General features: G+C 37.6%; 1 protein-coding gene across 10 annotated transcripts in view; it reads right to left on the reverse strand.

Moving 5' to 3' along the window:
- Positions 1-13: 13 nt before the first annotated feature.
- The window catches only part of DGLUCY (D-glutamate cyclase), a 51509-nt gene continuing 37555 nt past the window's right edge, over positions 14-13967 (reverse strand). For 8 of the 10 annotated variants that reach the window (XM_054200050.1, XM_054200045.1, XM_054200048.1 and 5 more), the window contains 3 exons: positions 9425-9544; positions 7926-8077; positions 14-3753 (listed from right to left, as the gene is read on the reverse strand). In XM_054200050.1, the coding sequence (XP_054056025.1) occupies positions 3601-3753; positions 7926-8077; positions 9425-9544 (425 nt within the window). In that variant the 3' untranslated portion in view covers positions 14-3600. The remainder of the gene's footprint in view (positions 3754-7925; positions 8078-9424; positions 9545-13967) is intronic. The other 2 variants (XM_054200053.1, XM_054200051.1) reach the window with 1 other exon arrangement.

Below are 13967 nucleotides of genomic sequence, written 5' to 3' on the forward strand. Positions count from 1 at the left end.
ATGATGATCTATGTTTCCCGGTTTAGACAGAAACAAAATACAGGAATAAGTGGAGATAATGGCAGTTAAAGATGTGCTCTATCCGATTGTTTCTACCACTATCTCCTCTCTAGGTTGGTTTTGTTTTGTTTTGTTTTTTTCTCTTTATTATACTAATGAATCCTGTATGATTCTTCTTTGTGATCTGCTCGCCATACCTTCTTGTATCTGTAACTGTTACACTATGACTATTGCCTTGTCCTTTCATGTCTCTGGTTTCAAATCTTTCTTGAAACACCTTTCTCTCTGCAACCTGCAGCTGACAACTTGCAGTAGTATTATCAGTTTTGTTTATTTTTTTTTTTTAAATGTCAAAAGAACCTCTAGGCAGATGATCTAGTCCTGGTATCTGAAGTATGTCATTGTTACACAGCCTCGCTTGTCACCAGTTTCTAAAAGGCAATATATTCTAACAGTTTTCTGGAAACCACCTTGAGAGTGCAATGTTAGAAATAATTAGGGGATGTCTTTAATAAAGAAAGTTTTTATTATTTTCTTCCTATATTTGTTCACTCTGTGTTTGAAGTAACTATCTTACAGCTTTGGCCCGCAGTTTCTCTTTGTGAGACCACAGATCCTCTCCTCCCTCCCCTTGCAGAAAGGATTCACGTCCCCACTCCCAGGAGGGGATTAGGTTTGCTTAGGTTAACATCTGGCTTGTTTAATTATTTTACATTTCTTTATACTTAGACCACTCACCAAGCTGGATTAATTACTTTACACGTGCATTTTTTCTTCTGACTATTAGTGCTACTTAGCTTTATTTTCTCCTAATCTTTCCTCTGATCTCTGTCTCTACCAATGGGGGTCATAAGGCAGGGACTCGCCACAGCCGTAATGCCGTGCTTCTGTGTTGTTAAACACTGAGACAACTACTTGGACTCCCATGACCTGGCAGGCTGCAAGACACACACATGGTTTGTTCTAGGATGAAATATTTCTTGTCCTGTTTATGCTTTGCTTCTTTACAGTAACCCACATTGTTTAAATTAGATCGCTGGAATGCAGAGCATGCCATATTACATTGAATTATCATCTGAGGGATTAGGGCTTCTTTGAGTTGGTACTTTCATGTGGTCAGCTTTTGGTCAGCTGCTGCAGTTGAAAATCAGATGGAAACTTGCATAATGGAGTCCAGCATTCTGTTACAGTTCTCAACATTTAACCTGCTAACCCGTAAGAGAAGGGGAAGGTTTTTTTCTTCTCCTTTTTTTTCCTTTTTTTTTTCTGAAGTCAATGTTTTATCGATTCTTTCTATATTGTAACTGTTAGGCTTAGGCTGCAGAACTGTAGCCAATACGGGAGGAAGGTAACTCTCACTCAGAGCTGTTCTTTCCGTCTCAGCCAGAACATAGTCAATCGAGGGTCCTGCCATGGTTGCTAGAGATACGCTACACATTGCTATCGGATTAAATCCAGCCCTTGGAACTGCACAGGCAAAGGGATTTTAAAAACGCGCATTAGAGAAAAAGACAAATAAATTATTACATTTCATATTTCTTAATGAAATCTGATTGTTAAAACTTGTATTTCTGGGGGGAAAAAAAAGTGCAAAACTTAAAAGTGAAGTTTTTTTGACAGAATGTAGTGTTTGGAAAGAATAATATACATTGCACCTGTTAGTGTAACATGTCAGTAAGCTACTGAACACGTAGCACACAGAGAAGGAAATCAGCTGCCTCTTTTCCCAAACAGACATTTTTAAATGATGCTAATTTCATTTTGTGGGTTCTGTGCAGCCGTGAACACATGCCCTCCTGCGGGGCTGCTGGCTTTGGCAAAAACTCAAGCATTCGTATGAAACATTTTACTTCATATTTATAGTTTGGAGAGTTTGGACACTTCTAAAGGAGCTATTTTCTGACTGTGAAATACAAATACAGATTCACTGCAACATCCTTCAAGGCAGCTTTAAATAAAATGAATCAAAAAAAATGAGTGATCCATAAAATAACCATTGGGAGCTTTGGTGAGTCTGAATATCTATCAGCAAGTATGGCATTAAGATTTCTTTCTCTCACATGTGTTCAACTGTTTTAAGTTTTTAAAGGCTGTGTATCCTCAAGGACTTCAGAAGATTAATGTTCAAAGTACACTGGTGTTTGTGGTACAAACTGATTTTTCTCATTCTCAAAAAGTGTTGTGTTTGTCTTACATAAAGAGAAGGAAAATAAAACTCACCTGCCAGAAAGAAAAGTAGATACAAGGCGTTTCTGGCTGCTGGAAGTCCACTGTACTTTGGAAAAAAACAGTGGCTAAACACAACTGCCATTCTCATCCTGTTGAAGCACAATGGTTTGATGCTCGCCTTTTGTACCATTATAATTATTTAATGACAGCTAAAGCATCAGTACCTGAGAGATGCAGTGTCAAATATACCCTCTCCTCTCTGCTGCGAGGGCTGACAACTAGCAGAACTTCAGCCCTGACACTCATCTGGGGCTAAAGTAGCTTTAAACAGCAAAGGTCAGGCACTACATTCATCTTGCACTGGTTCGGCATCAGTAGGCCTTTGAGACATAATTTAATTTTGCTTCACTTAGTCTCGTCATGAGCAGAATTTCTATAACTGGAATTCATCTAAATGTTCATTTACATCATTTTACTTTATACGGAATGCAAATGTTCTTTACTTTCTAATTATGCTTTAATTTCTAAGCATTAATTTTTAATCCCTATTTATGTATTTAATTCATTTATTCTTTACAACAGGATACCCTGAAATGTCTACAGCCTTTCTGTATCACCCAGAAAGGGACAAAATATATAAATTTTTGACAAAATTTAGTGTTTGGAAAGAATAATATACATCGCACCTGTTAGTGTAGTATGTCAGTAAGCTACTGAACTTGTAGCACACAGAGAAGGAAATCAGCTGCCTCTTTTCCCAAACAGACATTTTTAAATGACTACTACTACTGATACGAAGGAGGCAAACGAAAGCCTACCCTTTACATGGAAGCTCTGCAAACGCTGCCCCTGTTTTCATTAGCTCAGTTAAAGCTCTCCCCTTATCTCCTCGCACTTCCACAAACTATCCACCACCGTAAGAAGACAGTGTTAGAGGGCCTACAGGAGGTGTGCAGGGGGACTGTATTTATCAACTTTCACTACTGTAACACTTCCTGGGTTTTTTTTTGTTTTGTTTTGAACCTCCCATCTCCACTGCAGCTGTTTTCCCCACCACGAAGTATTTTTAAATCCAAGTTGCTGCAAGAGTTACTTCCTCTTGCACTTACGAGCTTAGTAAAACAGGAACAGCAATGCAATAACATTCCATTTTAATGACAAGCTTTCTTTGTAAAATACAGATCACCTCTAATATATAGTATCATTTAATATCCAGTACCCATTGTAAAATTAACAGAAAAGAAAGGCAGACCAAATCATCATGATGATATCCCCTTCTTGCTTCACAGAGATGTTGTAAAGGTAACAACGAAAGGTTGTGCGCAGCCAAGGCACCGGAGATGAAAAGTCATATTTTTCTGATCTTCTATACCTTGTGGGAGCCTAGGGGACAAGGAACTGATATGGGAGCAACTCTTGACATAGAAATCATTAGGACGGTCCCCGCTGCACTTCTTGCAGCAGCTTTTCAATCATGACTGAATGGGTGTCGTAGAAGGGCAGCCCGTCCACTTCCATTTCTAGGCTGGCAGTTTTTCCACTGCGGACCCCGTGCTGCACAAGTGTTTTCAGAAGATTTTCTTCCTTAAAAACCAAAGAAATAGAATGGAATTAAAATCCTGAATTAGATAAAAGCATTCATTCAAGATCTTTATTTTAAATGCAGGGGAGGCGAGGCTCTGACCACATCCTCCATATTAATTTTGGATAGCAATTTGCTAACACTATTTTTAAACTGTCCCAAAGAATATATATAGGATCTGGAACTTAGGGACTGACAAAAGGCTTAGATTCTTGACTACTATTTGATTACCGAATGATATTATTGTTCCCCATGCTCCTTCAAACAAGACGTCGGTAAGAATTCAGCAGAAATGAATCCTTTCTGCCTGGTTTCAAGTTCCCATATTGCACAAAACAGACTCAGAGGACCCGCCACCCAAAGTATCTCAAAAAACTACCTGTTGTTTCACCAGCGTAGCAGCTGGCTGCAGATGCACTTTAAAAAAAGAAAAAAAAAAAAGAACAGAAGGGAAATGTGATCTCTGCGTGCCTGTTGCTTTCTATCGTCATTTTCCTATTGATTTTATGAGACTTCTGGTTGCTGAGAAAAGGGAGGGGGAAAAAGAAAACCCTGAAGTTGCACTTGCTTGGAATTCTCTGAAATAGCATTTACTTTCCTTTGTTTAGAACTGCAACTCAATTTCATGTTTACAACAGTTATTTTCTTGCTTAACAGTAAAGTAAGCAGATAACAAAGCACGTTCCAAGTTGAGCTGTTAAAGTACACAGAGGGAACAAAATCCTGGGTTGTGAGTCATGGGCCAGTGAGCGCTGTGAGAGGAAAAGATGGGCTAAAATCAACTCTGAAAACCCCCTAGTTATAGGAATGGTGAAATTAGAAGACCTGGTTTCAAACGGATGTATCTTTAGCATAAACTGCTTTGCTTTTCATTTCACGTGAAATGTACACAGTAAAACTTTTTCTACTGTCTTAGAATTACTATAAGAAGAATTTATTTCCCTAATTCTGCTAATAAAAAAAAAAAAAATCAAAGAAAAATAAAAAGCCTGGTCATGTCTTAGCTTCTCCCTGCCCCAACCCTGTACTAATTTATATACGATTTTGAAATAGTCATACACCTATCTTTTTTTTCCCCCTTTCTTTGCTAGGAATGCCTTTTCTGGTCTTTGATCTACTGTTCTGTTTCCACTGGTGTGAGACCCTGCTTTGATGGCAACTGCTACTGAAACAGCCCCACGAGCATCCTTGACAAACAGTTCTATAGGCTGAAATACTTCTTGTTTGGTAGTCCTCCACCATAACCTCCAGCAAAGGCATTTATCTCCTGCACACAAATTAATGACGAAAAATTTATAAAGGTAAAATGCCTAATATTCTTTTATTAAATTCTAGGAAGACTGCTAAACCATAAAGAATACAATACCTTTAGATCTGAATTTACACACAGTATGGTTGTATTTTACGTAATACAGTATACAGCCAAAATATAAACATTTCTGAAAGGATTAAGGCATGCCTTGCGTGCTCAATTAGCAGATAATTTAGTTTAATTTGGTAACCTGCTGACATGTTAGAGCTCTCGGATCTGCTTACGTGGGGAAAAAAGGCTTGCTTGCTTAATAGTATGTAACTATGGCTGATAAACCCTATTCCATGATCAAATGCTATTGTTTCCATTTGTAAGGAACACGCACAATGTGCAGTATGCTTCCTTACCTGAAAAGTGCTGCAATTTGCTCACAGTTCTCTCTTTAGCAAATGATTAAGTTGGGAGTGGGGTAACCAAAAAAATAATCAAATGACTAGAAAAAGAACTTGGTAATTTGCACTTTATTCAGGGAAAAAAACCTCCCTTACGAATGACAAAGCTAATAAAGAATACGAAAACAAATGTCACATCTTTATATATTGCTCATTTGCAAAGTATTTCATATTCTTATAGGTCACAATTTCAAAATAAATACTAAGCAGTCCATTTCTTACCATTAATAAGGAGTTCAGTAAAAGAACAACTGCCTGACATATTAACCTGGCTGGGAGACGCAAGGACACGCAGAGTTGACTGTACGCTGCTCAGCATTAGCTACGTTTGGATATGTATGAATTAATGTATGTCTCTACACTCACTTCAGTATACAAGTACCACAAACACCTGAAAAGTCAAACCAATACTGTATTAACCAACATAATTATGCTTCAACTCCACAACTTAAAGGCAAGTAACGATTGTTTAGATCAAATTGTTTCTTGCTCATCACCTTCTCAACAAGGAACAAATGCTTTACAGTTTCTCTTATTAAAATATACGTAAAGACTAATCCATGCACTTAGAACTACCTCAGTGCGATTGTGTTCATTGGGAATGGAGCGCTCCACGGGTCTGGGGATTGCTGCAGTGCAATCCTTACAATGCGTGAACACAAGGCTGCAGAGAAATAACCCTTCTGTTTCAGGGGAAGTCTTCATTTAGTATATATGATCCACAGTTTTCATGGAAGGAATGCCATTTTGGGACGAAATATAGGACATATTATAAGAAAGGTGTGTGGTGCTTAGGCACTCCTTCAAATGTCGTCTTTCCAGTTACAAACAGACAAATACAAACACCGAGCTGCGCATGTGTGATGGTGATCTTTGTACTACGGTAATTATTATGGCATTAAAAGAAACTGGATTGGGCAGAAAGTAGCCGTATAAACATAAACGGTCTGAATGATTTTTTTATACTAATGGAGTACGTGAACACTAACGTGTTCAATCTTCTGCACTGTTTACTGTTGCATGATTTATAATTAAAAGATATGACATTCTCTTGTCAGACACTTTGTAATTTTCTCTCCTCCACAAAACTGTTTCCATTAATTTTATCTCAATAGATTTTAGTATTGCACTTTCAATAGCCCATTACTGGATCATTATCAATATTCCCAGCTGTGTAGCTTAGTAAAACAAAACCAAGAAGGATTTCCTGTACACAATATCACATTTAATTACTGTATCTCATTACCAGGAATTTGATCATAGTAGTTTTTAGGGTATGGTAGTTTAAAGGGCAAAAATAGAGTAGATGTAACTGGAAAAAAACATTGAAAAGTGAAAAGTCATGGATCTATTTTTGGAAAAGATTGCACTGAAAGTTGCCATATGCTTTGTTAAGTCAAAGGATATGTGGCTATACGGCTATGCCAAACGTTGGGATCAGTTTCAGTTTTATGACCTTTAGATGAAAACCGAAAATAGCAAGAATTAAAAAAACGTAAGACCTACTCTCAAATACTTAAGAGGTGCTTTGTTGGAATTTCACACAGCATGCACTGTCACCTCAGGAGAAATACTCCACTGCCGCGGGCAATACCCACGGTGGATGGATTACATTTTGCCTAGCATTCTTGGAGGTCACAAACTTACTGGTCTTGTCCAAGTCTCTGTAGAGGTACTCTGCCAATAAAACTGACTTGAAGTTCCTAAGTTATCACAAATACAGTGGAGCAAACATTACTCGATCGTTGAGTGTATATATACTTTTTTTTTAAACACTGCCAAGTTAAAAATAGAGCCACGTGCTTAGCAGGATGAGCACAGATCACAGTCATTTCTCACTCCTCTCAGTTATTTTACTTTTTCTCAGTCTGAAACCTTTGCATTCCCAGAATATGAGCTGCACTAGTCAAACCACATTTAAAAACATGCATCTGCAAGTCTCTCTCCAACTTTAATTTGGAAGCATTCAAAACTAACTATAGGAAGGTTCTAACATAACTAGAAAAGGTGGAAAGATCATAAGTAAGGTGCAAAGATCAGAAGTGCGGAGTGGCTTCTGTGTTTGGACTGTGACTCTTGATTTTGGAAGAGAGACATCTGACGGAGGACACAATAGAGATTTATAAAATCATGAACGATGCTAAGGAAGCGAACAGGGAATTTTAATTACCGTATTGCAATAGTAGGATTTCTTGCACTGCCCATAAAATTGTAGCACGGTTTTGTGCTTGAAGCTGCAGCACACGAATACATTCATTTTTGAGGACTTTTATGTTCAATCTGTCTTGAAGACTTTGCAGAATAGTCTAAGTACAGTGTGGCTGCCCATTCACCAGGGATTCCCAAACGTCACCAAAAGACCACGTGAAAGTAAGTTATTGAACTGGACTGGGCAGCATTTAGTGGCTGGTAGCCAATTCCATCTGCATGTCACAAGCAAGTCACAGCTCCCCGGTCCTACAGAAATTACCTTGGTAACCGATGGAAGTGCTGACAGCCAGCCCATCTTCTTGGATATCTGTGGAAACCCAACAGCTTTCCTCAGATAGCGGTCATGTATTTCACAAGTGCTGAGAATATACAGAGCGCAAGCGATGGCGTAGCCTCCCCAGTTAGAAACCCCTGCAACAGAATGCCACCATGAAACCAAACTGTAAAAAAATAAACATTGGCTATTCCAAAGATACCTAACCTGCATAAGTCATGAGGCACATACAACTGAGTCTCATGTAGCGATGTCAAAATGGAACTTGGACATGAATTAAGTATCGACATGACTTTGGAACATTTCTTTCAGAACTAGACAATTGCTTCACATATTAAAATGCTTTCAGTAATATTTCAGATTGAATTCCTGCAAGTTTCCATCTAGCTTAGTTTGTGGTTTCTCTTTCGAACAAAGCAAAAACTCAAATGAGCATGGTCTATAACACAATTCCACTTGGCTCAACGTAAAGTCCATGAACTGTGAGAAGCCGTGCTACAGCCCGCTGTCTTTTGCTTTTAACCACTGATAGGTAGGAGATTTTGAAAAGCATCCCAAATCAGGAAAATTTTCACTGGTGTCAGATTTTATAACAGAATGCTGCACCATTGCCGAGAATCCCTTTTTTGTTCAAATGATGACTGATTAAAGAGTTCAGCCATTTTATAAGGTATGAAACCTTGGTGAAACTAATTGTCTGTGTCTTGATGATGTGTCCTTGGTGTAAGTAACACATTCAAAAGGACATTCTAACAGTTAATATCCATAAATTTTCAAATCAGTCTACACAGTCTTGTTTGACAGCTTCTTTGTCAAGACTATTATTGGAGTTCACTAGATTTGAAACTTGCTGTGAGAAGTTATCTCTGCTGCCTGATACCTTTTCCAGAGATGCAGAATATAAAAATTTTCAAAAAAAGTGTGGAAGTTACTTTAGTACGTGTAGTTTTCCACACTTAAACATATCCAAACCTCTGCCTCACTTCCCGTCGCAGGGTCTGGGTGTGACAGCCGCTTTCAAAGTAAGAATCACCAGAATTGCCAGAACAGCCACCATAGATACTATACACGCGTAGCCGTAAGAAGTAGATGTAATTAGTACCACACTCTCATTTCTCCCAAAAAACTGCTGAAAATTCATACGTGCATAGACATTTTAACTCCCACACAGGTCACTTCTGCAGTCTTCCTTGTTATTTTATGTGAAGTGTGATTTTTCAAGAATATTCAGGATTTGCCCAACTATTTCCAATTAAACGCGCTTTCTTCATAGAACACCCTCAATTTTCAGTCATTCCTGCTGGAGCCGTAGTTGCTTAACTATTCAGAAAACGGAAATAATACAGAGATAAATTTTTTTGCCAGTGATGACTTGGTCATATGAAGAAAGGGCCGATATGGATTAGTTGGAAAGACAGATGTCTTCTTGTCAGTTGTCTTCTCAAATATCAACAATTCTCACCCCCACAAAAAAAACTCCTTACCAGCTACAATAGTAAAATCAGCTTCAACATCACAAGCTATAACATCTCCATTTTTTATGTGCTTCTTTACAGCGTCTTTTACTTTGCCCATTCCTAATTCATTTCCTCCATCTCCAACACCTTTATTAAAAGAGAAACAGACCAAATGAAAAAGACCCAGCACGTAACTAACAATCCATTTAGAAAGCATCCTGTGTCTTCCCCAGAGTCTCTGTGACAGTTCAGAGAGAACTGTGATGTGAGAAAATATGAGATGACTTATCTTTTTTCATCAAAAGTGTGTAAAAACAGAATACTGTGAATGAAACAGCTGAAAGCATCACCTACCACATACTAACACGTAACCGTATATATATGAATGCTGTACTGGTGCACGCAAAAGAAACCAAAATTACCAAGTGCTCATGAACCGCAGACAGAATTAAGATAGTAAACTTTTCTTGTGGAAGGCCTTAAATGAGTGTTCTATATAATGCATAAGTACATTAGCACAAACAGAGAAAGAAGACAGAAAATGAATCCCAAATAAACCTGAAAGCCTACGATTCCATAGTAAAGCAAGCATAGACAACTTTTAAGTAAAAAAAAAGAGATTAAATATAGCAATTATTGCAGAAAAATAAGCAAAAATATACATAAGGACTTTGGCAGAAGTAGGCCTTACTGCACTGGCAATCTGTTTAACACGGTCCACTGTCATTGTGCCAGAGTGTACAAAGAGCTCAATCCTGTCTACTATTACTGTTTTCATTTTTCTAGTAATTTTTGAAAAAAATAGCTAATCTTTTTCTTTTTTTTTTTTTTTTGAAGTGTTCTTATATTCAGGGTGTGGGGCCTTGATTTTTGTTGGTCAAGTAGAAACACTATGTTTTTGTCTGAGTGGTTTCAGTAAAATCAATGGGACCTATGTCATTTCAAGAAAATTCTGGGCAACCCTGTGTTTGGGACATAAAAATGTTAGATGACGTTCAGAGATGTGGAGATGAGGCTAACACATAAACTAGCAGCTTACGTGAAAGCTGGATAGTACCTCTAGTCTCTTCCTAATGTATTTAAAAAAAACCAACAAACCCCACAAAAAATCCACCTATTTAAATGGAAATTAACATTTCTCTTTCACCTGTCAGTCTAAGTGGCATCTTCTCAAGTTTGAAGATTTCATAGAAAAATCCTAGTTAATATCTGTGAAACCGAACAATGAAGAGCTCCGGGTCCTCACTGCAATGTATCATATTTGAATTTGAAATGTGACTGCGCTCTAATGCATAGCATGTGTTAGAGGAGAGAAATTACAGTATTTATAATTTACACTTCAAACCCTGGAAATTTATAAATTTAACACTGAGTAACTACACAAATATCTCACATAAGTCTGTAGGAAATTTCTTCTTTAAGTGAAAGTTATTTCTCAGCAGCAATTTTTTATTTCCTTAAGTCTAAATAGTCAAGGAGAGCGTAACTGAGTGACACGTAACTTACATAAAAGGATTTGCCATGAAAAAGCTCATTTTTTTTCTTATCTGCTTTAACAATCTGTTCAAATTTATTCTGGTGTTGGGAATTAATGGTGCTTTCTAAAACCTGTTCGTCGGTAGTGCTTCTCAAATAGGTAATGACATAATCATGGTGCCTCTACTATCACATATAAATATATTCAAAAGCCAAAATTTTGCTCCTAATAGTCTTTTAAAAGGCTAAAATGAATTCTTGTCCTTCGAAGATCCTCAACAGTTTCTTTAACTGGAAGATACTAGTCGTTGCTTGGGGTTTTTTTGTATCAGCCTTGTTTTGCTTTTTCTTGTCTTTGGGGAAGTCCTGTCCCCAGGATGGCTGCGCAGTTCGTAGATGTACTGCTGTGGATGGATCCCGTTAGCATTACACTGGGAGAAAAAGAACACCGCACCAAAAATTTTCCTGTACCATCTGTTTTCTTATTCCTCTACACGCCAGCAGAGGACTGCATTTTACCTTTGATTTGTAGAGTAAGGTTCACCTGACAAAACGCAGCCAGCCAGACTTCTTTTAAAGCCAGGAGAGAGAAACAGGCCCTTCAAACATTCGGTTCCTCTCACCCCAAGGCAGACATCTCAAGTATAGATGTCTCAAAAAAGACAAGATGAACCCTCTTCTCCTGAAGGCTCGAGTGTTTTCCAGGCAGAGGAAAAATAGTTCTGTCGGATCTTCCACACGAGTTTTGGCTAACTACATTGGTTTCTGAAACTACACTCATGAAAAATGCAGGAAATGTCAGTCTTCTGCACTAAAAATCATATGTACGGAAAGGAAACAAGTGTGACCGCATTTTTTCATGCAGTACTTTGGAAAGCTTTTCATTAGCTCCTGTAGAAATAGCATATAGCTATGTCGGTTGCATGACAGCTGAAAAGGATAGCGTGTGGTTTCAGTAACATCTCTTAAGCTTTTATTTCCAACTTTTTCGGAAAATGAGTCCTTCCAACCTCAGACTTTCATGTTTTCTTATTTTGTATATTCCTGAAGGTTGCTGCTTACTCCGTGACTTTCTATGATATCAGTGCTCATACAATTGTAGGCATTGTTCATGATTTCTCTGTGGTCGGACTCCTAGATCGGATTTTTTTTTTTAAACACAGATCTTATTTTAAATGCAAAACTTGACAGCAATTAACCAGCATGTAATAAATGTTCTAATATTCCCCTCTCCACCTCCTAACACGGTACTTCTTGCCACTGAGCACACTATTTAAAGACTTCTGTGAGGCTGAATACTTGATCTTCCTAGTAACCTTTTCTAGTCTATAAAGTTATCTGAGTCCTCCGCCCTAACAGGTACTGTACAGTATTTGCACTTTATTTTGGAACTAGACGTATGCCACCTAAAAAATTTATCATAATCCATAGCAATACATTATCATCAATAACGAGAGACAAGACGCAAAGGCCACAGCTCAGATTCGTGCCTTGTCAAGCTCGGCTTTGCAGAAATGCATTGAAAAAGCGAACAGCTATCCCAGGAAATTGTAATCAAATTAAAAAACAGACCAAAAAAAGTTAGCGTGATAGGCAAAATAAGAAATGTTAACTAGGTATCAGACAATGTAAGAAAAAATTACATTGTTTTTCTATAGATACTCAATTAGCTCTCCAGCATAGAATATCCCCGTACTAAAATTCCATGGGAGATCAGGGCAGATAGATACCTTCATTGTTTTTTGAAGCCTAATGACTTGTTAAATAATTTAGAGAAAATTCATGGCAATGGGACACGGTGAATCTGGATAACTGCTTCTTTTCCTCTTCAGAAACTCCTGGTATTTTTAATTAATGACATTTCATAGCATATTTGAATATTCAGAGAATGTACAAAACAAACTAAATGCTTCTGAACAGATTCAAATTCCCAGAGCAGAACACTCCAAACTCCACCAAATCAATAATATACTTTGAGCTGCTCTGGGAGATATTGTGAGAGATTAGGGTATTTTTAGTAAAATAATAGGGATGTGATGTTACGTAAGTAGCTGGAGAGACCAAGTCCTTGTATCAATAGTCTAAAATCAGGGACAAAATAATTAAAATTAACTGCAGCATAAAGCTCTCAGGCGTTTTGCTAAACATCTTTATGAAAGAGAGCTTTTTCTATCCTTATTCAGTCAATCTTCGGCTTCTCTGCTGAGATTGCCAACAGAGTGCCACCTAGAGTGCTTCTTTCTGAATGTTGGCAGTTACTCCTTAGGAATAGGACAAAAAATTGAATTAAAACTAAGTAAAATGTATTACAGATTCTAAGATAATACAAAAAATACCAGTGAACTCTTCTGCTATACAGCTTTTAAATGATTCCAATACAGTGAAATCAGACTACTCATTATCTCTGCAGGAGCTCTCTAAATTCTGTGGAACCATTTGAAAAACATCACTGCTGAGAAGTCAGAAGTTCCAGTGCTTTTGGTAATACCTAGGAGTGAATCCACAGCACTACAAGAAGAAAAAAAAAGCCAGATCAGCAGACACGGTCTGATGTGACTGAAATCAGCCTGGCATGGACACTTATGTCTGGTTTTGTGACACTTGCTTCTAATTTTGTTTCTAGTATTCATATATTTATATATTTCCTAACTACGTTTTGGGCTATGCACTGTAGCAGAAAGCATTTGATTCTACAAGCATGTTGTACAACACCTTATATATACCTGGGAATCCTTGACCTGTGCTGTATTCTTTCAAAACCAGACACGAGTCAGTTTTCAAGACAAAAAGGATAATCAAGAAAAGAGAGGAGCACCGTGTTGACAACAGCACTCTTATTAGATCTATTAGTCAATGCTAATGTAGTTTTGGCAGGGAGGACAATGTACTCCTTTAAAGATTATTATTGTATAGATTTGTTTTGTTAGAGAAGGCACTATTGTAATAGCTGTAAATAAACAATCCCTGCTCAAGCGAATGTACTGCTATATGGCAATATACACTAAGATTCTAAGCAGACTGCTGTTTTAACACAGGTGTAACAATCATAACTATAGTATTTTAATATGTAATGTTTCCATTCAGTAGTCATTTG

The sequence above is a fragment of the Rissa tridactyla genome, chromosome 4, assembly GCF_028500815.1.
Source record: "Rissa tridactyla isolate bRisTri1 chromosome 4, bRisTri1.patW.cur.20221130, whole genome shotgun sequence".
NCBI lineage: Eukaryota > Metazoa > Chordata > Aves > Charadriiformes > Laridae > Rissa > Rissa tridactyla.